Genomic DNA, 24,335 nt, shown 5'->3' on the forward strand with positions numbered 1-24,335 from the left:
TAAGATTGGTTCTGAGGGGTTTGCTATGTCCATGTTCGCGTATAGAATACAGTTGGAAAAGCATTAGTAAGCGATTGCACGACAATTGCGACGCGATGACGGCAGTGCAGTTCGCGAGTTGCAAGCGAGTAAGGGCGAGCCCCGTTAGGACGGGGTGACTGACTTCACCACTGCTGCCTGGTGCATTGTGCTTTAACGAGAACGCATTACTGCAATCATAACTTTTGCATTCTGCTCGGGAATTAAAAACTTATCAAAAACCTCATTCACCGAAAACACTCACCTGAAACAAAAGGAAATAAATTGTTTATATATAAAGCAACAAAATTAGATAACACAATTAAGGCATATCAGTCAGAAGCCGGTTTTTGACACCGATACTAGAGTAATTAGGTACACTAACTATTATGTTATGTTAGCGTACTATTAAATAACATGATGCTGTACACGTTTTTAATAAAGGCGGTTTTATTTTCCCTCACAGGAAATGGTGAGGGTCAACGCTCGAAATGGTGTCATTCACAGCCGAAGGTGACTGACTGTTGACTGAAACTGATCCGGTTGTCCTTGAAATTGCTACCAAAATTGCCAATCGCCAGCACCAACACAGATGCGAAATTCGTTGGTAGGTTTATTAAGTGACGCACACACTTGCAGAATTCAGAAAGTACCAGCAAACAACGGAAGTTGAGCATAAGTAATTTGGTGAAAAAAATACGTATTTATTATATGTAACGAAACTACCGTAATATTAGAAAATCTACTTCATATAAGACGAAGAGTTTCAAAGGGGAAACATTTATATGTAAGTGGTAGAAGTTATGTTTTCAAAAATGATGGTTCTTATTTAAAAGATCTCTTATATGTTTGTACAGCAATGGTATAAAATCAAATTTACCGATAATTAAATATCTTTAATAATTTAAGAGTATATTATTATTATAAACTGTACTATATTACTTGTAGGTATCTGATTATTATGTAGGCCGTATGTATATATTTTAGCCACTTTGGCCTGTGTTGAGTAGGTACATAGCAATGGAGTTTTATTATGTTCATCTTCTTACAAATGTTTGACTTTTATTGTAATAGAATAACCAATGGTCTAAAAACACTTTATCAATAGACTTACGTTCCTATTGCTTCGATCATAATAATTTTATAATATTCGTGCGCGTCGTACAGGCCAGTGACCGGAGCCAAATCTCAAGGTCTGCACATAGCGCGGCAAACAAGTGACGATAGCTGCTCTATATGCTAATATAATATGCCTTGTATCTGGTTTTGTCTTTGTAGTTTCAAGTTCGTTGGTTTCCTCCTCCATAATATCCAGGTCCTCCATAATTGTTTTATGGACACCACAACTTTTTAAAATGTAGTTAAATTATATTTATTCCAAAAAACATTCTACAGATAAAAACAATATCAAGTTAGTAATGACAAAAGTATCGTATTTTAAAAACACACATGGAAGGATTATATTTTCTTCAACCAAGAAAAATACAAGCAAAGTCGCGGCCGTTCCATGTTTACTATGGAAATCGTAATAGACGACGGCTTATACCCATATCCTTGAATTGAAAACAGGTACCACATAAGTTCAATACCGCTTGTAAATGTGAGGTCAAATTTATAAATTATAATATATACCCAAAATAGATTTACAGATCCTTCAGTCGCATAGGGCATAATAGAGCCTTTAAAGAGTGCATCATAATATATAACCGGTTACGACTGGTTGCGATTGCTTGAGCAGCTTCTCAACAGCCGTTTGAGGTCTGTGGGAATCGCGGGCGTGCGATTTGGAGAAATGTTCCAGCAACGGTCAGCAGGCCGCTCGATGAACTAGATATTTGTGCACTGCTTATTCAATGCCGTGTAAATTTATTACCGCTATAAAACATATTTATTTTTCGGTTGCACATTTCTTTCTTGAATATTTTTATAAAGTTCTAAAGGAATCCTTTTCTTTTTATCATGTATTTATTTTTGAAAATATTGTTGTTCCAGCTTTAAAATATATGCTTAAACGTAAGTGTATTTATTATTTTAGAAGAAATTGAATTTTATGGAAATACTCATTAGATTGATATGCGGTAGGTGATCCTATACGTGAGCATAAACTTCATCATGAGGTTCATTAACATTTTATCTCGTTACCTTGGTTTTATCAAAGTAAAAGTATTGATATGAAATCATTGTATGGATCAATAAATTTCTAAGCGGATTTGCGATAACTTTGACGTCGCAATAAGTTTTCACTGCTCTCCGTATGGCAGAAATATGATGAATCGCGGCGCATCTATGAAACTTTATACGTGAGTCTTCCTGGTAAGGGAGTGTAACGGGAGTATGGTATCAAGTGTAGTGCGAATTAGCGATTTTCTAGCGAGTGAACGCCAAAGAGTCGCCGCCAATAGCAGGCGCGATGTCGATGCCCTCTTTGAACTTTCCACCAGTTAAACTTGATTATTGACACATGGCTGCTGCTACCTAGCTCTCGATATTACCTAAGAAAGCTCGTTTCATTTTAAAAGTATCGTTAGTCTCATAGCTTTTAAAATAATGACTTCGATTAGAATATTTATAAATTGCAAAGACCAAGTTTTAATTAAGGGTCAATATCAAATAACCTTTAATCACCATAATCAAACAACCCTTTTTAATTTACCATCTAGCTAAATTTCAAAATGTACATATGTGTAAAATGCCGAATATAAGACAAGTCTAGTTATGCTTTCCATAAATTAATTAATTTATGGATGGTGTATTTCCCGAAATACAAATGTTCATCCAAAAAAATGAATTCGTTAAACGTTTAAGGTGTTGCAAATGTATCGCATTGTAGTGTCATACGCATGCGTAACGCGTAATCGCACAGGATTCGAAGCGTACGTAGAACGCATCGGGGTGTAGTGCGCGGGACGGGTTCAATGGTATTTGATATAGTGCACTGAAGTTCTTTAACCCCTTAGCCTACCTGCAATTCCTGCGAATGAGGCTCGGCCGATGTCCCTGACTATCGGCCACGTCACTTTTTAGGTCGACTTATGTTGTAAGGACAGCATAATATGAGTAATTGTCGATGTTATATGAACTTATCTTAGGAATGATAGGATACATTTGACGATTGTAAAATGTTCAATGTTTTTATTCAGTTTTATGTTGTAGTACTAAAGACAATTAATAGAAATTAAAATTAAATTGTAACGTATTGCATTGACATTTTAGTTTGCCTATTTACATATAATAGTTATTTTAATATATTCCATAACTTTAAAGACAGTACATTGACGACAATTAAATAATAATTCAGTATTACTAACGGGATGTGACCAAAACGCAATCTTTAGTTGTAGACTTATATATTGTGTAATTGAATATATTCAGTATAGATGAGGTTTATATTGAATATTCGTTGCTTCAAAAGTTTTATGCTGACTATAGTTAGTGATGTAATGCATTTATAGTTAAAACTCTGATCGCGTTCAAAATGACCGCATGTCAACTTAATCTAGGATTTTAAATATTCGCAACAGGTACTGAATGCGCGGGACGCAGTTTAGCAAACGGGGGGGAAGGCAATCAGGAGGGGGGACTGGACTGGTTTCCGTTGTTTCGCAATATCATGAGTTCAATGACGCCTCCGTATTTATAATTATTATTGCCTGTGTGTCACGCTGATGTATCTACGCCCCTTCACTTCTCATGTTGACGATTCTGAACGCGTAAGCACTAGAAAATACCTAGTCAAAGAATCCACTTTAGATTTTTAATGTCCTATAATGTTTTGCTTCTTCCTTGTTCTAACTTTATTAGTTACGTAAAATCTTCTCTCTTTTAACGAAAGCAACTTTACAACTTCGCTAATTGTTGGTAATTTATCGACTCGACTAGTCTAGCTTATAAAATGTATACAATGTCGCGGTACTAGAAAAAAATATAGTTGTTGTAGTCGCGTCAATCAAAGTAGTTCAAACGACAAAATTTATTTGTATCTATATCTGTAAACTGTGTAGTGCAGTGTTGGCCTAGTGGCTTCAGCTTGCGACTTTCATCCCTGAGGTCGTAGGTTCGATCCCCGGTTGTGCACCAATGGACTTTCTTTCTATATGCGCATTTAACATTAGCTCGAACGACGTAGGAAAACATCGTGAGGAAACCGGCTTGCCTTTAGATCCAAAAAGTCGACAGCGTGCGTCAGGCACAGAAGGCTGATCACCTACTTGGCTATTCGATTAAAAAATGATCATGAAACAGATACAGAAATCTGAGGCCCAGACCTAAAAAAGGTTGTAGCGCCATTGATTAATTATATTTTTTATATCTGTAAACACTTAACATTATTTGAATAAGAGGCTTAGTGCCTTAGTATTGAACTTAAGCAGAAACATAGACATAGAAACAACGTAACTATTAACAAATATAATTAACAATCTCCTATTGCTGTCACAATAAATGATAAGTTCGTAAGGGCAACAAAAACTAATATTTATTCTTCTAGTGACCTAAATCAGTTATCAAAGAAAGTAAACTGACAAAATCAATAAATTATTCATGTACATATTTATAATATTTTTGATATTAACCTGGAATAAGTAATAACATTATTCCCATAATTTTGTTATTGAATTGCTGATGTTATTCAAATTGAACTATAAAGGTAACATCACGTTTAGATATAAAGTCTTTTTTCAAATGTAACTTCGACAAAATCTTTAACTGTGAAAAAACTGTTTTTAATTATGCGACAATTTCTTTTAAATTTTATAAAAGTTTTACACTTTAAAATAAATTATATATATCGTCTGTTGTTGGCTGGCGCTTGCTCTTACCGCGACGATGACCTCAGCCCGCGAACGTCGACCTAACAGTGAGCAGGCCATTCGCAGATGCCACTCATAAGGATACGATCTTGCCACGTTTCATCAGTGATACAGAGAATATATTACATAGATCATTTAAATAACTATTGAGTGATCATGCCAATAAATAGGATTTGTTAGGCCGAAGTATCCTTATCCAAACAGATTAGCAGGATCCATAGTTTATTATGCTCTGTGCTATGTTTTGACTTGCTCGTTTAGAAAACGCATTAGGTGCATTAGGTTAACCTATTTGCCTAAAGAATAAATTTAGAAATGTACCAATTCCCAATTTGGGAGTTATGAGACAACGAGTACATATTATACAGTGCCATAGGACATAACGTATATCTTGAAATGTTACCACAAACTTTAGCTAGAAGCAAAGATGTAGTTCACACAGACGGGGAAAATTTAAACCATTTATACACATTTACACAGCTTTAGGTTACGACGATTTTATAGCAAAAGCGTAACTTGACCTAGAATGAATAAGTTAGGTTAGGATTCATATCTTAGGCAACGTCGATGTACCTATAGTCGTTACCTTTCAACCAAATTTTTATTTTATTCATTCACATACAATTTGTTACTTTCACGGGCTATCAGAATATTCTTGAAATATTCAAGAGAGTTTCGTAAGCGCCCGTGGTCGATGACTTCGAACATTCTAGTACATCTCTCCGCGACGTTACGTAACTGCGTGAAAGCCGTGTACACAGTGCACCGTCTGCACCGTTTCGAGTTTTCAGTCATCCATGAGCTTGAACTATTAAGTGCCTCTTTCGTTTAAGGAAAACAATAATTCCTTGGAACACGCGACACATAAAATTTCCAAATATTGTGTTCGAATCGATGTTTGTTGAAAACGGAAACTGATTAAAACCTCTAAATCGGGAACGATTTTAGTTTGTGTGATATGCTCTGTATATTAATTAGTACAATTTAAATACATTTAACCTTGCAACATCCTGACGGAAAATAAATGTCATTGTCACTGCGTTATCAAATCTAAAACCATTTTTATATAATTCTGGGTCAATGTACCGAAACGATGTTTTGTTCGGCTTATCACGTGTTTATTATCTAGTATGTTATGTATGCTACTGATAATAGTTATATATTTAAACAAAGGAGTGACATCTTAGCTGAATCCTAGAGTGGTAATTGGATCTAATGGGTAACGATTATGAACGGTGACGTGAAACCACATATTATGTATATTATCATAATATGTTTAAGAATAGAAACCGAAGTATGTGAGTAATACGAATAAATGTTCAGGGGTCAGTGCACTTTAGTGTGAAATCACATCAAATGAGTCAACCATATCCGTATATACCTAATGAAAATTTACATGTTATGGTCATTTAATGGAAATCATACTCTTCTTAGTTACTCATGACTTTTAAAAACTTGAAAATGCATACAACAATATCTTTGTTTCAATGTATTAATGTATAATGTATTAATGAAATTGTTAAGGGCATTGCCCTTTTGGCTCTAGGCTGCATATAAATTATAATATGATGCACACGAATCACGGCACTATAACGTATTGTATTAAAATATGCTACAGAGCTTAAGACGTCATTATCAATGCATCATATTCTTTACGTGCGTTGTACTGTAGATATACAGCTATTCAAAGTTCCATTCATTCGCACTGACATTAATAATCTTAATAAATTTATAAGTATTAGGTCCAAAGCTAATGTACTTTAACGCATAGTTTTATTGTATTCTATTAAATTGATGAGTATACCCTGGCATGAATACTTGCAACGCCATATTGCCAGGATGCTCATCAATTCAAGACGTGTTGCCCGATCCTATCGGCAATCCGCACAGGATTGTTCTAGACTAGACCTATACAGTTACATAACGGAACAGTCATTTCCGCGTCCACGCATTCGAAGTATCAATATTTTCAGTCAACCTAATTGTTGATATCCAAAAACCTAATGGCCTATTATTCTTATATGAAGACACATTCGTACAAAGTTCGGAGATATGTGTGACCCATAGAAATGTCCTATCACGCTGGCTTATAGGAATAGGGAAGACGTGCACGCATTGCGGCCAACGACCGCGGGAACTTGAAACTATTACACATCCGCGCACCCTGGACGACTTATATAAGTGACGTTTTTTCAAATTTCAATGTAAGGAAAACATAATTGTTTTACAATTGAAAAGTTATAAAATGTAATGTTAAGAATATAGAAGTAGATTTCTATTTCACGACCCTATAAATAAAACTGCATATCAGATATTCGTAATAATGGACATCGTGCCGAATTATTTATTATTGTCAAATAATAATAACACATTGGGGTGGTTGTGGAATTTTCTCGTTACGACATATCGCGTCAAAGCAGCTAAAATTAGCAAGGGGACGATGGAAATGGAAAATCGCGAGGTGCATCGGGGCGAGGTGTGAGGCGCGAAGGGGGTTCGGGTACTGGCGTGCACTGGCCTATATGCAGTGCGACGACACGGCTCCCGGGAGCGATGCACTCTAAGTACATAGTCGCGTACTAGACGCACACTCAGTCACACACCTATTTTTTTCACTGCAGTTGTAGGGCGACGTCAAGTCTCGCTTTACAATTTCTTGAAAGGAGCCCTCGAGCTGAGAAAGATTGAAACCGTCGTGTTCCTTACATTTAAGATTGCACTTAAAAGATTGCATCCGTTCTGTATACCTGTTGTTGATATGAGAGAAACAATACATCAGACGAATTCTGTTATGACGACCGAAGACAGTTCATCGACGTATTGCTATAGTAAAGCTTTTCATTTTCACTGTAATTTTCATTGATAGTCGAACGAAGAAATGTAAAAGAGAAATGATATAGGTCGGTTTGAAATTATTCATGAGCTATATATCATGGAGCTTGGTAGTCGAAAGTGGAACGGATACAGTGACCGGTGGTATTATGCAGTAATGCATAGTGCAGTGAGGCACTGACCACACCGTAGCCCGCGGTAACAGGTTCCGGTGTCATGCCATATCGGTCGCTATGAATTTTTTTTTATATCTTCGACACAGGAAGCTCTAACTCAGCCCCATACGCTGCAGGTGTAAAAAGCTATATAAAGTTATCAAACCAACATAATTCAATCCAGTTTCGTGTTTACGGTCCAAATAAATTGACAAGACTTCTTACTCTAGTTAATTATTCTTTTTCGGTTTAGTGACTTTTAAGTCATAATATTATTAAATTTTAATGAGTCCAATTATATAAAGTTGCTTTATCTGTTAATTACAGGTTTAAGTTGGAATCTGGTAGACAGTAACGGTGACCAGAGCCGGTGCTTTTGACGCACAACGTATCCATATCTCAATCCAACAAGGAAAGGATTTATTTAAATATTTTTATAACACTCACAGAGACCTATCTTTTTAAATGTATTTATATTTTATTATTTTTTATGTTTAGCTTGGGTTAAGATTATATTTATAAATGAATAATTATTTATTTCAGTTACCACTACGAATGAATGTATATTGGTTTTATTTTTCTAATATATATATATATATATGAACTGCAATATTATAATTTCAAGTACTCAAAAACCACGACCACAAATGTCATAGCAAGCAATATTAAACATAAATACGAATATTGAGTTACTCCAAAGTCCTGATATAGCTAATGAATAAGTCTGATATAAGCAGACGACACATTCGTTATCATGTTATTACATTAAGTCAGAAGGCCAAAGTTCAACGACCGTTACTTTCCAGAACATATCGAACACGTGAGTAAACAAAATAGCCTTACCTGCAATCCTGTCAGGTGGTTGCATATTATCGTTGTTTTCCAATTCCATAACGAGGAATTGGCAGGTTTAGGTTATAACCAACGCGCGGTTCAGAACAGTTTGGCGCGAAAGCTGAACGTAGAACGCGTGGGCGATTAGGACGCATGCGCTGTGGTCGAGTCCAGCCAAACTTACCCCATCACTACCAGGTATTATATTTAGCTTCAAGTCTATAATTACTATTAATTAGTGGGGGCCAGGCTATATGCTTTCGAGATAACCGTATCGTGTTACGCCTTTTAAGGTATAGATATTATATATTTTAATCGTAAAATAAGGTGCATTTGTTGGCTCTTTACTGTTATTGTCCTTACTAACTTATTAAATCTATGATATGTTCCATAATTTATTAATTTAACATTTTATTTGATTTGTAGTAAAGAAGAATTTAGTTTATTTTTTGAAATAAATTCAATTACTATAAAATTTTTAATATTTTAAATAAATATGTAATACTATTCTCCTTTCGAATTGAACTAACAACGGCCGCGACACTTATGAATGCTTAAAATTGTGCGCTATTTCTGTTTAAAAACCAAAACGATAGTCATAAAATATGTATCAAAGAAAAGCACGATTAATCGATCAAGTGATAAAATGCTAAATCTCAAAGTTCACGAGGTGAAACGGGCGGATGGAGTGAGGCGAAGGTATAGTAAGGGGCAGGGGTCAGCTCAGTTCACGGCCGCTCCACCCACCCCTAACCAGCTGCACGAGCTAACATGCTATAAATAGTATTGAGCTCTGCTATTTAGATATGTAACTATTGTAAAATGGTTTATTTATTTATATGGAGCTTTCAATAAAAGTTTGACTAAGTAAATAAACAAAGACAACTTAATTTTATTGTTTATTTAATGATTTTTTTAAAGAAATATATTATAGAACTTATATAATGGTATTTACACATTTCTAAAATATACTATTCATCATATTAAGAAAAAATAATGTATGGTTGGAAGTTTTTTCTAGCAATCTTTATAGCGCCGTTTTATAAAAGGGCTGACAAAGTGGCGCCATCTCTCATATCATCATCCGTTATCCTACTCGACGCTAGATGGCGTGAATTAGAATAAGCGGTTATTTATAAAATATTTATAATAAGTAAAACCATTATAATGTATTTGTTATATTATAGAAGTTATTTTTTAATATTAAAATATTTGTTTAGCAATATATATATATAACCTAAATTTATAAAATAATTTTATTTAATAAAATAGAGCATGAATTATAATTGGTAGATAGTCGTGATTCGATGCATGGTAAATGCATATTGAAGGTATAAGGTGAATGACCCGCTCCCTTGCCATTGAGATTATTTAGAACACGTAGATTCCCACTTACAATCAACACGACACCACAACTAGGCCAGCGCTGACTCAAGAAGACTTAATCATCAACTTCTACATAACGTAAGCACAACAATTGCGTCGTCATACACGAATCACGTAATGGTTCATCCTATTTTTTGCCTATTACATTCGGAAAGTAAGTAACGTTTTATTTGGTCACTACAAATCCATATTAAAAGAACATGGAATATAGACTAGGACATCCAATTACAATGCTGGTTTGATAAATTGATAAAACATTCTTCATCAAATTTTATTGTATGTATGTTATATAATTAACATTGAATATTTTTTTTTTTTTAATTCTCGACTGTATTTTAGGTCTAAAAGCTAACCACAGAAAATCGTTAGGTATGGAAGTGGCTTTTTTCTACGGTTATTAGCTGTGTATTACTCATAATAATTGTCAATAATTATGATTTCCGCAATTTCAAATTAAGGAATAAGTTTCTATCATTCATGTATTGGGTATTTTCCGCTCATTTTGCCTGGACGAGGTCCGCAGCCGAGCTGCATGACGCGAACGCAGATCAAATTGGGGTCAGGGCGGCGCGGGCGTCGACCTGTAGCCTCGCTCTACCCGTTTCCCCTCACTCCGCAACCCTTTCATTTAAACATTTTTCCTTCTTAGCCCGGTTCTCCCCGGATTACGAGAATTACATCACGGTTACTCTTCCTAGAAAACTTTCACTGACAAACTTTTTATACGAAATTATTATTCTTAGTAATTCAGACGCGCATTAAATGTTTTTTCTTTTTAGTTTGTACTGGCGGCAAGGCCCGGTTTTACACAGCTGGATATTTGTTATTAACGAAGCAAAAAAATTGCTTATAATATAACAACTGTAAAAACAGTGTGATATCTTTGCTTGACATCTTCGTTCTTTTGTCTCAAAATCATGATGGGATTAATCGTGCAAATATTATCTGTATTTGCAGAGTTAACGTATCCAAGTGACAAGTGACAATATTATGACAAAACGGGGACGGATTTAGAATGACTTTAAACAGTTATTTGCGTGGCGCGGGGTAAAGCGGCGAGCGTGACCTAATTGCTTGTGGGTGAACGAACTCGAGGCCTTGATCGCAATACCGAGAGAGCGCGCCCCGCGTCCCGCATCCCGCGCGCTTACCTAGCTTTGCGCGCGGCTACGTCATACCGATATCAGAGCTTAGTGCTTAATACTTATCGCTTTGTTTGCTTAATCCTTGTCTGATTAATTGAACTTTATTCTTTATTTTTTTGTACTAAGTAAACTGTATTTCTTTACTTATTTTCTCTAAATATCAAGTAAATAGGCCAAAATGATAGATATTATTTTATATTAAATATACATATTTTTAATTTATGTTAAATCAATTAATGATTATGCATAGCATATTAATTTCATTACAAGATATATAAAAATGTGCAAATATTTTAATAGTAAAATCTTTAAAAAAATAGTCTAGAATTTGTATTCATCATACAGTCAAGTGACGTTTGAGAGAAAGAGACAGTGAAACTGACTACCAGTAAAGAATATAGAGTAGCGATTGCAAAATATTTGTTGTCGCTATTTGTGTATGGGGTTTTGGCACGAAAGACTGGGACGACTATATGTCCAAAGTCGCTGTCGAGATTATTATAAGAGTATCGGTGCTAGGTTATTCTGAGGCGACCTAGATATCGTACGGGGCCGTTGACCGCGGGCCCTCGGCGTGCGCGCGGCCTCCAAAATAAAATGGCATTCAGTGCGATGGGCTTCACTTGCGAAATGCTAGTCGCTTGGCGGTTTAATACCGACTGTAGATACCTTCTCGATCTCTTGGTGAATTACGCAATGAGAGAGGTATTACTAAACGAAAACAAAACGGATAAATAAAGCGTTTGGTGTCTCACTAGAAATAAGTGTAAATTTTTATTGTGTTTTGAAACCTACGTTGAAATTAGAAACAATTGATGAATTCTTTTTAGTTCAATAAAGAATCGAAAGGAATTCATCAGATGTTATGTAGGTATAATAATTTTATTTATGTTATATCATTAGAAGTTAAATTAACGCAATAAAGATACAGGCTATGATTGGCGTCCAATATAGCTAGGAAGACCGAGGGCAACGAACTCTGCTTGACCCAGATTCACAGCCCTCGATCCCCCTCCCCTCCCCCTTCAGTACCTTACGTCGTACATGAAAGTGAAAAGAACATCCCTAAGTACTAATCAATCTCTGAAAACCATTCAAGTGTGTGTTAGTAGTAACTTAATGTCCTTTATCATTGTGATGGTGGCGATAAGAGAACAGCTGATTGCTCACCTGCTAGTACTCTGCCGAGCAGAACATCATTGTCAGTAGGTGCCGGCGGGGATTCCAGGTGCTGTCGGCACTCGGTCACAGTCATATCTACCGGGAGCCGCATGGGCCAGTACAAGAGGAGCGCGTGTGGCCGGCGGCGGCGTCAGCGCGAATGGCGCGAGTTTCGCTACGCCAAACGCCGTGGTTTGATACAGGGGCGTTCGTAGCACGTCTACAAGTCCGCCCGCCCCTACGATCTCCCCTTACTATCATTCGTCTACCCTTAGTATTTTTTAAACCCGCCGCCTTACGTTTGGATTTCATTTACTTCATTCTATATCATCGTGTTTTAATGTTTATATTAAACTATATAATAAAACAATAACCATACACGTATCTATGACCTTGATGTCACTTTTTAACTTGTTAACATCTAAACAAGTTTTTAAGTGTATACAAAATAAGACACAAATGTCATTTATAAACAAACGCCTTAAATTAAATTCTGACGAATATTATTCTCCTTAACAAAGGAGTTTCTCATTATTCAATATTTTTTAATTACTTTCTATCATAATAATAACTTTATTTGACATTATTATGAATACTAAAAAAACATTTTAGACTTTCAAACGCCATAAAGCCACAATGGTAACGTTAGTGGCTTATAATAATAAAAATAAAGCGTGTGTAATATTACTTTAAAATAATTATAGTAAAAATCTTGAACGCATTGCAGCAAAAACAAATATTATACCTACACGTAGTTTTTTCAACAAATTGTCCTGTTTTCTAAATATCAAACCAAAATTAGCAATCGCATCAGTTTAACCAGAAATCGGGCTCTTATCTGACAAAAATATGTTTAGTCGGAAGCTTCCACACCAACCTATTGAACTGAAAACCTAATTCTAGAATTGGTGAGCGGAGACGCGTTTATAGGCCAAGGCAACTAATTTACCGCTAAGAGCGCGTTCAGCCGTAAATATGACATTTTTATGATCGTCGATAATTCTATGCAGTGTACCAACAGTATGTTTTGCAAGTGACGCATGGTTTGCTAAACATCGAAATTATTTTAACCCATGAGATTTAATGGAAGTCAAATTTTAAAGATTAAATATCTTTATATACTTTAATACTCTGTGACTTATTAAAATAAAATTGACATATGTTAATAATGAATAATTATCGATTTATTATTAAATTTGTTTAATCAACTATCGTCGTAGGTCGGTGCTTAAGGGTTTCTCTGAGCAAGAACAGAGAATTAACTGAATAGTGTCGATTCCTATACCTTTAGGTTTGTTTGAAGTCACGTTACGCCCCAATGGGACATAAGGCAGAACCATTTATGCGTCTGCTTCATTGATCATTGATGATTAAGTGCCTAATGGATCAGCCTACTGTGCCAACCTGAAACAATTAGGGTTTCGCCAGCAATCGAAACCAGGACCTCCCAATTAGCATTATACGCCAGCTTCTTGTGTATGAATAATCTATATACCAATAACTATCCAGAATATTGGATGAAATTTATAAACTCATGTGGATTTTAATTGTCACGTATATTTATCGAATTTAGGAGACGTATTTCTTATAATACTTAAAACAATTCGTAAAACGTAGCCGTCTTTCGTAGAAAGAAACGTAGCAGAAATACAAAAGACAGTATACAATTACTTTTCCTGTTACTACATTTTATTTATGCTTTCAAACACCACGCATTTTAAAATGAGGACAATCAAATACTTATGAAAAGATGTCACAAAAAGGATAAACATACGTGTGAAAATGACATTTCTTAAATTTTGATGTCATTCTTAAATTTCTTAACAGATCCATGATGAAACCTCCTCACAATCAAGTAACATATAACATATCAATTATATGTATATACAAAATTTAACTAACGTTTGTTACATGAAAGTGATTAAATATACATTTTTATTCTTACATTACGTACTAGTGCAATGAAATAATTTTGGTAACTCGAACTAGAACTAAGATAAAGCGAACTTCTTCCTGTAGATATCTCAACTTTTAGCAACAACAACAATTAAAAATTACAGTTTTTTTTTTAATTTTGTGGTACACTTTATCACCAGTAACGTACATATATTGTTTTATCTAGTAAACGAGTTGGACAAAAATTAAATACAGTTAACTGTAAAAAATATTTTACGTTGTATATAAACGTTATGTGAAGTACCAATAGATGCAAAGTATCCGGTCATAGTTCGGGTTATGCCAGAACCAGCATCAGGTCGCATTGACGTCATCAGAGGTCATTTACCTTTTACCCTCCACCCCGTTTGCCCTATATTCGAGCTGGGATATAAAGTATTGGAATTAAGTTAACATCCTCCGAGATCAAATGATTATTCAAATACAAATGGTTGGATTTACATTGACATTACATATGAAGTATTTATTAAGTAACCATAGCCCACAATCAATTTAAGTAGGAACCTACAATATATAACTCAAATAAATATGTACTTTAATTTATTTAAAAAAGGTATATATTACTTTTAGAAATGCATGGGCTGACATCAAAGATAACTTTATGTTAGTTGTGTCTTGTCATAGATAAGTGAGTGAGAATGAAACTCATTGTCACAATTATATGGAATATGCGTTAATCAAGCCGAGGCTTTTAGAGGAAGAATTTAAAACGTGTTTGTGTACTAGAAAATAAATTAATTTACAAGGGTAACAATGAATAAGAAGCTTCTCTCGCTATACCTACCTAAAATTTATGACAGCCACATCAGCGATGGAGAAGTCTAAACCACGCCTTATTTAATAATAATATGAAGAGAATGAGAAATTATGTTATAGATATGGTTGTATCCTTCAGGAATCTCATAGCATTTCTAAAAGAAAATAATATTTTTATTTCTTTCTTCAATCATCATTGAAACAAAAGCGGATGGGTTTAATAGGTCAACGGCGCTTAAGACTGAGACTGCTAAAACAATGCCATGGCAAGGCAATCTTATCATAGAAAATATTTTCTAAATTGTTGCATTATGAACTATAGAAAAATATTTATTATATATAGCAAAACTTACAGCATATTATCTATATTGATATATTTTGTGCTGGTTTCTCTCCTGAACCACATAATAATGTGCCTGGATCATTCATACAATTATGACACAACATATAAGTTTTGTTGTTAATTAGACGAAATAATAAATTACCAATTACCTAGGCGTTAATATTTAAATTAAAATTTAATAAAATGTTATTATTATTTATCCGTTATAGTCAATAATAAATCAAGTTTTTATCCAAGTCTTTCCTGCCATACTTTATCACTCGCTGTATTTAATTTTAATAGAAATGATTGAGTTGAATATCGTATTAATGGTGCAGTAATATACTTATAGTCGCCATCATAGTTAATCAGCATTTACTAAAAGAAGCCTAGGCCAACGATGTTTGGGCACGGGTTTTTATCTTCTTTATAGGAGCATCATAGAAACCTATTGAGTTGCGAAGCTTAGATAATAATAAGAGTCAATCGTTATATGATGTATACCTTTTCATCGATGGGGGTAGTAGTGGCTATAGATTTTCAATAATACTCCGTCTTATTTAATCCATTAACTACTTCCTACCAAAAATGTTTCAGTTTCAACAAAAAATGAGACGAGGATTTTTACTTGGAGAACATGATCACAACTGAAGTGTGATTGCGGTGCCCAAGTGATTGTCAATTAAATTGCCGTGACTTATGCTAGTCAGCGTAAGGAGTTTGACCCCAGTGAGGAAAGTGGACTATTATGGCATACCACTTTCATTTTCGCGTAACTCTCACCGCGAGTCGAAACCGAAAGTGTACTACTTTGGATGGTGCGTGCGCGCAGCCCCACCATACCGCCCCTCGATCCAACTTTCCTACGTCAATGTACGCTTTCTTCTGATGGCTTGGAGTGGGACTTATGCAATCCGCTTTCTAATTGCATTGTAATCGCAGCGTGACAGTGTCATTACGTTATTAGTATTCTGTTATTTAATTAATTACAAAATCACATGAGTTTTGTAATATAGCTGTTTATTATAAAAACTTAGATCTTATGTATACTTATTATTTTTCGTACTATAGTAAAGGTATCATTCAGCTACCTTTCTTACAAATAGATTACGCGAATAACATAATAGAAACGTTTTCAGTGTCAGACGGAAAGTGCTAACCGGGTTTTTGGCACAAAATTGGATCACAAGGCTAATTGATAAACATAACACTTATATTCCATTACGATTCAAACAATTTTTTTTACATGGACCAGATTTTTATTGAATATTGAATAAATTATTTTAAATCAATATATTGTGAAACAAGGAAACTAAATAATATAAACAAATTATACATTAAATTTTATTGTATTCAGTTGTGTAAGAAACGATTTCGAAATACTAATAAATATTAATAAATAATTGTGATGTATTTACATTTGATGATTTTACCCCGTTTAAATTTTTCATTAGCGTACAACAACGCTAAAGGGGAGTAATCAAAACACTATAGGTATATTATACAAATCCTAAGTAAAACTATCCAATTGTCTCAATAAACGAGACGAGAACAAAGGCGTGTTTAAATTAACTTTCATATTTTCCCGAAGACCGTTTCAGATGAACCAACCGTCTACCACGGTTTTTTTGATTGAATTTGATTGTATCGGATAAAACAAACCGTGTTGCTAGTTGAGATCTAGGTTTTTAGTACGAAATTTTGTAGATATGCATAAATATGTGTCGAAATGAATCGAGGCCGTTCATCGTATAGAGATGTAATATTTAAAAAAGTACCCTCCACACATCATTTATATTAATTTTAAACGGTATATAGACACAGTTGAGTTCTTTGAATTAAATATTGAAACCGATCCTTTATTAGGAAATTTGGAAAATATAGTTATAAAATAAAATAGATGTATAAGATTAAAATAATACAAAATATCCTACTAGATTTTTAGATTCTAGGTCAAGGTTTATTGACCTAAAAAGTACACTGAATCATAAACATCCCGAAACTTTTGGTTACTTTCGATTTAATAATAAAATACTTGAGTAACGTTACCTATATAAGTTTAAAAGATCACTTATTTTTAATTTTCTATTTGTATACAGGACTAAAAAACATTGCATCCTAGCGTGTTTTGCACAAGTCAACTTTTTTTGCTTCAAAGCACTATTTACTTATGTACATAAGTATTATAAAATAAGGCTTGAAGACGACTTTGTTTTGTTTCCACTGAATCGTTTAATAATTGTTTTACAACTTATCTGTTGTAATAAGAAAAGAATGTCACATGTTTAAATCTATGCGAAAAGTAAGAGGTTTGCCCCGGAGCGCACAGCCTTGAGGGCGTTGAATAAAATTGGCAATATCCTGGAGAGCCAGAAGCTCGATTGGTGAAACCTTGTGACGTGCAAAAGTCGGTCGACGAACTCCCCAAGGCCGGACCTCGCTTTCTTTGTTCAAGCTGTCGCAACCAATGTTCGGGCTCACAATTCAACCTCGGCTCGTTTTATCAAGCGTTCACCTATCAACACGACCACTGGTAAATATTATAATCTCGCAGCTTATGGACCGAGTTTTTAATTACCTACTCTACATTGAAGGCCAATATATGCTTGAAGTTTTATATCGTGTAGCTTTCATAAGAGGTGGTAACTATGTTTTAATGTCACGCTGGAGATGAAAACTGTGGTGCTTTTAATTACAAAAATTAATAAGAAAAAGCAAAGAAAAAAAATACTTTTATACGTTTTTAAGTTACAAACGTTAGCTTTTTATCCCATAATACTATTTTATATCAATGACGCTTAATAATGAATGCTTGAACAACTCTTACATTACAGATCTGAACGAGATATGTTTAGAACTTCGTTTGCAAATCGTTTCATTATTTTAATTTTAACTTCTAAGATTAACTCAGTTTCATTCATAATTAGTATAATTTTGTGACAGATCTGCTTATCTTTAAAATAACAGTAGAAATTATAGGTCAAGACGTATGTAGGGTAGTATAGCCACTGGATAATATCTTTTTTATTAAAATCAGTCTAAAAAACCCTCTCCATAATTTAGAAACGGGCAGGCTTATCTCGAAATTTCTATTGGATGTTGCAGGTTACTGATATAAAATATGTTGCTGTTAAGATTTTTTAATTATAACGATTTCACTAAACGTGACGCGAGTGAAGTTACCGAAACAGCACGTGCTTTGAACGTGTATGTTTCACTCATTATGGGAATGAAGTATTTGAATTATAAAATGTGTCGATTTTAATGTCGAATTTCCTTTACTAAATTTCAATAATTATTTATCACAATTTGTATTTTGTAGTGCTAGCGTAGTGGCTTCAGCGTGTGACGTTCATGCCTGTTGCCGTAGGTTCGATCCCCGACTGCACTAATGGACTTTCTCTTTATGAATACTTTGAATATTCTCTCGAACTGTGAAGGAAAACTTGCTTGCCTTAGACCCGAAAAGTCGACGGCGTGTGTCAGGCACAGGAGGCTCGCCATCTACTTGCCTATTAGATTGAAAAATGATCATGAAACCATACTGAAGCGCCATTGATTTATTGATTTTTACGTCGTTTGTATTATGTGTTACAGCCCAAAGTAATAATTTATCCCTGAATATACAATATTATATAAACATTTAATTCACTAATAATATAAGCTTTCATTTGACCATTGTCGAACTATCAAATTAACGAACTCAGTTTCTAATTCACCCTTTATCAACAATTTAATAACTGTTTCCTCAATAACATAAAACATTAACGGTATCTTACAAAAAGGAGGAAAACTTGAAACATGTTTGCTTTACGTAAAATCGTTATTACGTTTAATACGTTTACGTAAGATGCGTCTATTCAATCGCTAGTTCTAGCGTCTATTCGTTACGTAAGGTGCCTTGCGTATAACAATTCTTTTTGTTCGACAATGTGTCACTATTTCTAGATCAAGTGATGTTTGCTTTGCTAAGGTTTACATGAAGTAATGGAACGAAAGTTTTAAAAAAAGGAAAGCGCGACTATATCTATGTTTCCAAGGTATGTACCTAAGTAAGGAATATATTTCTTAAAAGATTTTATATTTTGGTATGGATAATAAATAGGTACAACATAAAAAATTGAAATCTAATTTTTAGACCAGACGCAAACCAATAGGGTTTTATGCTAATTTGCGTCGAAATAAGGTTGACTTTAAGACATTTTTAAGCTTAATAATAATAATTATTTGTTCAGAAATTTGTTTGTTATTGTTATTTGTTAAATAAGAAATTATTTATATTCGCGGTCGGCTTTCATTGAAAAATACAAAGTTGAAAAAACTAAGTATAATAATTATGAAATAAAAAAGTGACTCGCTACACACATAGGTAATCTCGCACAATGTGACATGAATAACAAAGGCCAGACACTTGCGAATTCTGCTAGCAGTATCGTAATAAGCTCCATGGCCAAGTTGCAAAAAGCAGACGCGTGCGCGACTAACTTGCCTGGCTCCACCATTGGGGGGGAGGAGCACTTTCACCTGACGAGGCTGCGCGGGCGTCGCCCTCGCTGGCCTACTCCGCTAACCTAGTACAAACGAACCGAAACACTACACTTTCGTTTCTGTCGAGCTCATCATTAGCAACGTGGATTTCTCACTGTTCCAATTGTAAATTACAAAATTTAAGACCGTTCAAGAATTTAATAATAACAATAATAAAGCTACTTTTATTCCATACTCTTAAGAATTACATATTAAATAGTTGTTAGTTTTTTTATCATACCAACTCTTAGTCTACTTTAGTCATTGTAATTTTCGTTACTTTGTGTTCTGCTGTATATTTAGGGTAAAGGCCCTACCAACTCACAAATTATGATATAAAATATGTTTAAAAGATGCGTATGAATTAATATAATATCATGAATTCTATAATATAGTATTATAGAAACTTGTTCCTGGAAAACTTTTAATGGAAGAGAGGGGTTTAATTGAATGAAATGTAAGTATTATACAATGAAAAGTCTTCCATGGGTACGCAAGTGGTTGGATCCAGTAGAGAGTTGTTGAGCAATGCTTGCGTAAGACATAGCGAGAGTGAAAGTTGTGTTGCTGTCTCCATACTAATGAGCGCAAAACGAGCCGGAATCCACAACACTAGGTTAAAGTGTCACCAGACTACTTTTATACTTACATAATCAATTTTTGTTAGTATGATTCACGCAGCTCTCAAAGGTGATCAAAATAACGGAGGTACCGAAATGCGTCATAACTTTATTTACGAGTAACAAAACGAATCATTTTGTTGTGGTTATTATGTGGTGCTTAGTCATTAGATACTTCTATTATCTTTATTAACTAATAAAGATTTCTAGCCATAAAGATTCTTAACTTAATATTGGAATAAAAATCAAGACGTTATCTTTTCCACTATCAATACTATGGGAAATTGGTGTGTTTTCTATCATTTTTAAACACTTAAAAAAAAACTTTAATTTTGATTACCAATGGCATTCAGGCGCAATCGCGTTCGCCGCTCAGCATTCGCTTGAGCAGCGGCCTCGAGATAGCAGGGCAACGAACGCTGACTAGGCCGAATGAATTACAAAGTCCGAGTCGACTGCGGCCGCTCCCTGCCACTCTGCTTTTGAGATCCTAGGCTCGCCTTTTACCGTCACTGATAGCTAAAGGCTGCCTATTTCAAGGTAAAATCACACACTCTTGCCAGGATGCATAATTTACGATTTTGCCCATTGCCGCAAAAATTCAACCATCACAAAATTATAACTAGTCACTGATATTCGTGTGCATGACACAAATATTTATATCATAATACAAAGATACAAAACGCAGCCTCTTCATACATTCTTTATATTCAGTATGTAAAGTGTATTTATTAAATATGTTTGAAATAAACAGCTATGTGCTTTTATTTACAGGTTGTTTCTTTCATATAAGAAAATGTGATTTAAAATAATCAAACAATTTCTATTTATTATTATAATTTCCTGTGAAGAAAAATCTAAATTGAATTGTTTTACCTATTAATTAAAGTATTAAGTATTTAAAAATATTAATTTTAAGTTCAAATCAATATAAATATCTTAATGAAAAATGAAGTAAACTTGCAATACCATTGCTAGCCAAGTACAAAAGCTCTATTATAAACAAAACTGTCCCAGGTATCCTGGCAGCTATTTTCTTCTACTAAAACACAGCACTGTCTATAATCAGAACAGACAAGATTGTTCCAAAGCCAAGCCTATCATATGTTTCAATAGACATAATGTGATAGATATGATGTATTTATGTGTCATACACGTCGAGGGCATAAAAATGGCTGAACAACCTGTAGTTAAATTCGCCAGCATTAGAATGCGAATTTGCGCTCGGCTCACGTTTGCAAGATAAGTCAGTCAGGGTCGACGCGGTGCCGTCGAACGGCCATGCACCCGCGCCTTGCGACACCCGCTGCCCGCGCCCCCCTCACCCGCTACCAACATGTACAGCCAACCTTAATCATTGACACGGTAAAATAATACTTATATCAAAGCATTTAGATTCAATGGTTAAAAGTTGCAATTTTACTTTTGCAATTGAAGTGGTAAAATAAAAAAAGTGGAAAAATAAACGACACAGTTAATATAAATACGTAATTGACTTGAATGTTAATAATATAAAAAACAAGCTTGCGTTTCGGCTTATAAAATGAATTATAATCATTAAAACTAAATAATAAAAATCAAACATCGAAGCAATGTATCGTAATTAAGAAATTGTGTTTACGAAACGAAACGAAATTTGAGACTCGCAAAACTATAACACAGATATCTATTATTCATGAAATGATAGCAAATACAAAACTGATTTCGAAGTATAGGAAAATACCCAGATGCACTTTTACTGGGATACCCAGTTACATACGCTTATTGTGTGTATGATACTGTTACTGTATAATGTATGCCTCTGTGCACTGTTTGTTACGCACAATACAAATCTTCATACAGTCTGAGGAGTTCTGAAGTACATTTCCAACAAAATATTGTTTCTTCTGGAATCGACTTATTTCCATTATAAACAAAGAAATGAGTTTAGCAATTCCAGGACGTCATACACTTTTAATATGATGGCTTTATAAAATTTTTGATCTTTATAAGTTTTATTTACAATACGGTATTTGGACTTGGCTAGCGATGTTAAGGAAAACAAATTAAATATATTTAATATTACTTGTCCAATTTACTTATGTCAAAAAAAAGCAAAAATTTATAAATCATTTCAAGTAATTTTATATTATAAACATCCCGTGTTAATACAACTAATTCAATTCCAACTACAGCTGAGCTGAGCTGAGTGAATTGAAAAGATGTTACTTATCTAATTGTTTATGGAATTCAATTATTTTAAGATCACAAGCCATGTTATAATTTTATATTACCGTCATTGATTATTCAATTTCAATTAATTTAAGAAATGAAATGTATAGAACTGGGGTGGGTTGATGGGGTGGCACGGTGGAGTACCTAGCGGGGTGACCTAATTACAGTTCGCCGACCGTATTATATTTAGCTTCTCAAAGTGCTACTGCTCACTACTAACTGTAACCTACACATCTACCGAAGTATTTGTTAATAGAAAACAGAAAATATATTCATATATAACACGACTATATGTTAAATATATTTTTTACAGCATGTAATGTGTCATAATTTGAAATTCGACAACAGTGTCGAAAGGAATCTGTCTTGCTGTGTTATGCCAAAATGGAAGCGAGTCAGCCATTGTCGATATTGTAAGTAAAACGCAATAGTATCATTGCCTGGTTATTTCAAATAAATAAATCATCAATCATTACAATAATCAAAACATAAAAAAAAACATGAAACTTTCATTAAGTAAAATCTTAAGTTGATACAGGCTTTTTTCCAAGTTTATCTGAAACATTAAAAAGTATGTAATTCTTACTTTTAAAATTAATGAATTACGATTACAGTACGTTAGTCTTTTATAGTACATACTGCTAAACTCACGTACTGAGGAGTTTAGTAACATTATTATACCTATAATAAAGAATAATTACTAAATTGTGTTACTAAATTGGTGTTTACAGTATATTTGACCAATCTAAATACTTTATCTAAAATTACACACAATACTTTTAATGAATAAGTTTAATAAGTAAGATGAATTAATACTATTGTAGATTTTAAAAAAAATGTAAAGGAATTGTCATCTTAGTTCTTCTTTTCTACTTTTCACATTGGTTAATGCTTAGATTACTACTGTTTCTGACATGGAGGCTTCAAAAACTGATTTTAAAATGTATGTATACTAAATAACTTTCGTTTAACCAATATTTCTTACCAGTCAAATCATTGTTGTCTGTTGCAGCATTAAAATTAGGCTTACCTGAAATATAAAAAGAAATGTAAGTATACGGAGTTTAAATGAAATTGATGTTATGAAACTAATTCTAAGTCATTATTATCCTAGATAGAAAATACTTCGACATAACGCGCTGTCGTAGTCAGCGTATTTGCCTAATTGATCAAATATATTTAGTTCATTGATCGTATTTGCATCAAAATCACTCGTAATATTACTAAATCAAAGTTGAAACTTGTTTGAAGCGAATTGGCGCTCAAGTCATTATGTTGTCATCGTCCTAATTTTGCAGTGTCCTCGTTTTTGAGGTCAGTCTCTATCGGGGCAACGAACTCATGCCCTTATCGCGGGTAGAAACGAGAGGACGGCTCGTTCAACGTTTTGCCTTTGTTCACCTATTCTACAACAGATGGCGTGGAAATTGGCATGTACTTGATATTATATCAATTACTAAACCAATAGCTTTACAAACTGTCTCATCATTAACAGGAAAAACATTAAATAATATGTATTTTTTAGTATTCTGAATTTTTTGAGTGAGCTCGAAAAACTTGTGACTTGTGAAGCTAAATATTTCATTATTTCCTTTGTTTAA

At 34.1% G+C, this 24,335-nt stretch overlaps 1 protein-coding gene and 1 long non-coding RNA gene across 3 annotated transcripts in view; one reads left to right on the plus strand and one right to left on the minus strand.

Annotated features, from left to right (window-relative positions):
* Window positions 1–24,335, minus strand: part of LOC123710779 (ecdysone-inducible protein E75) — a 66,798-nt gene that overhangs the window by 20,629 nt on the left and 21,834 nt on the right. Inside the window, exon 1 of one of the 2 annotated variants that reach the window (XM_045662974.1) lies at window positions 12,349–12,448. The exons of the other annotated variant lie outside the window; for it this stretch is intronic. Coding sequence (XP_045518930.1) covers window positions 12,349–12,433 — 85 coding nt within the window. The 5' untranslated portion in view covers window positions 12,434–12,448. Of the gene's footprint in view, window positions 1–12,348; window positions 12,449–24,335 lie in introns of those variants that run through there. 2 annotated transcript variants of the gene reach the window in all.
* LOC123710781 lies at window positions 5,883–8,249 on the plus strand. Its single transcript, XR_006753862.1, has 3 exons — window positions 5,883–6,124; window positions 6,800–7,030; window positions 8,141–8,249. It is a non-coding gene; the product is annotated as an uncharacterized LOC123710781 (long non-coding RNA).

The sequence above is a fragment of the Pieris brassicae genome, chromosome 6, assembly GCF_905147105.1.
Source record: "Pieris brassicae chromosome 6, ilPieBrab1.1, whole genome shotgun sequence".
Lineage (NCBI taxonomy): Eukaryota > Metazoa > Arthropoda > Insecta > Lepidoptera > Pieridae > Pieris > Pieris brassicae.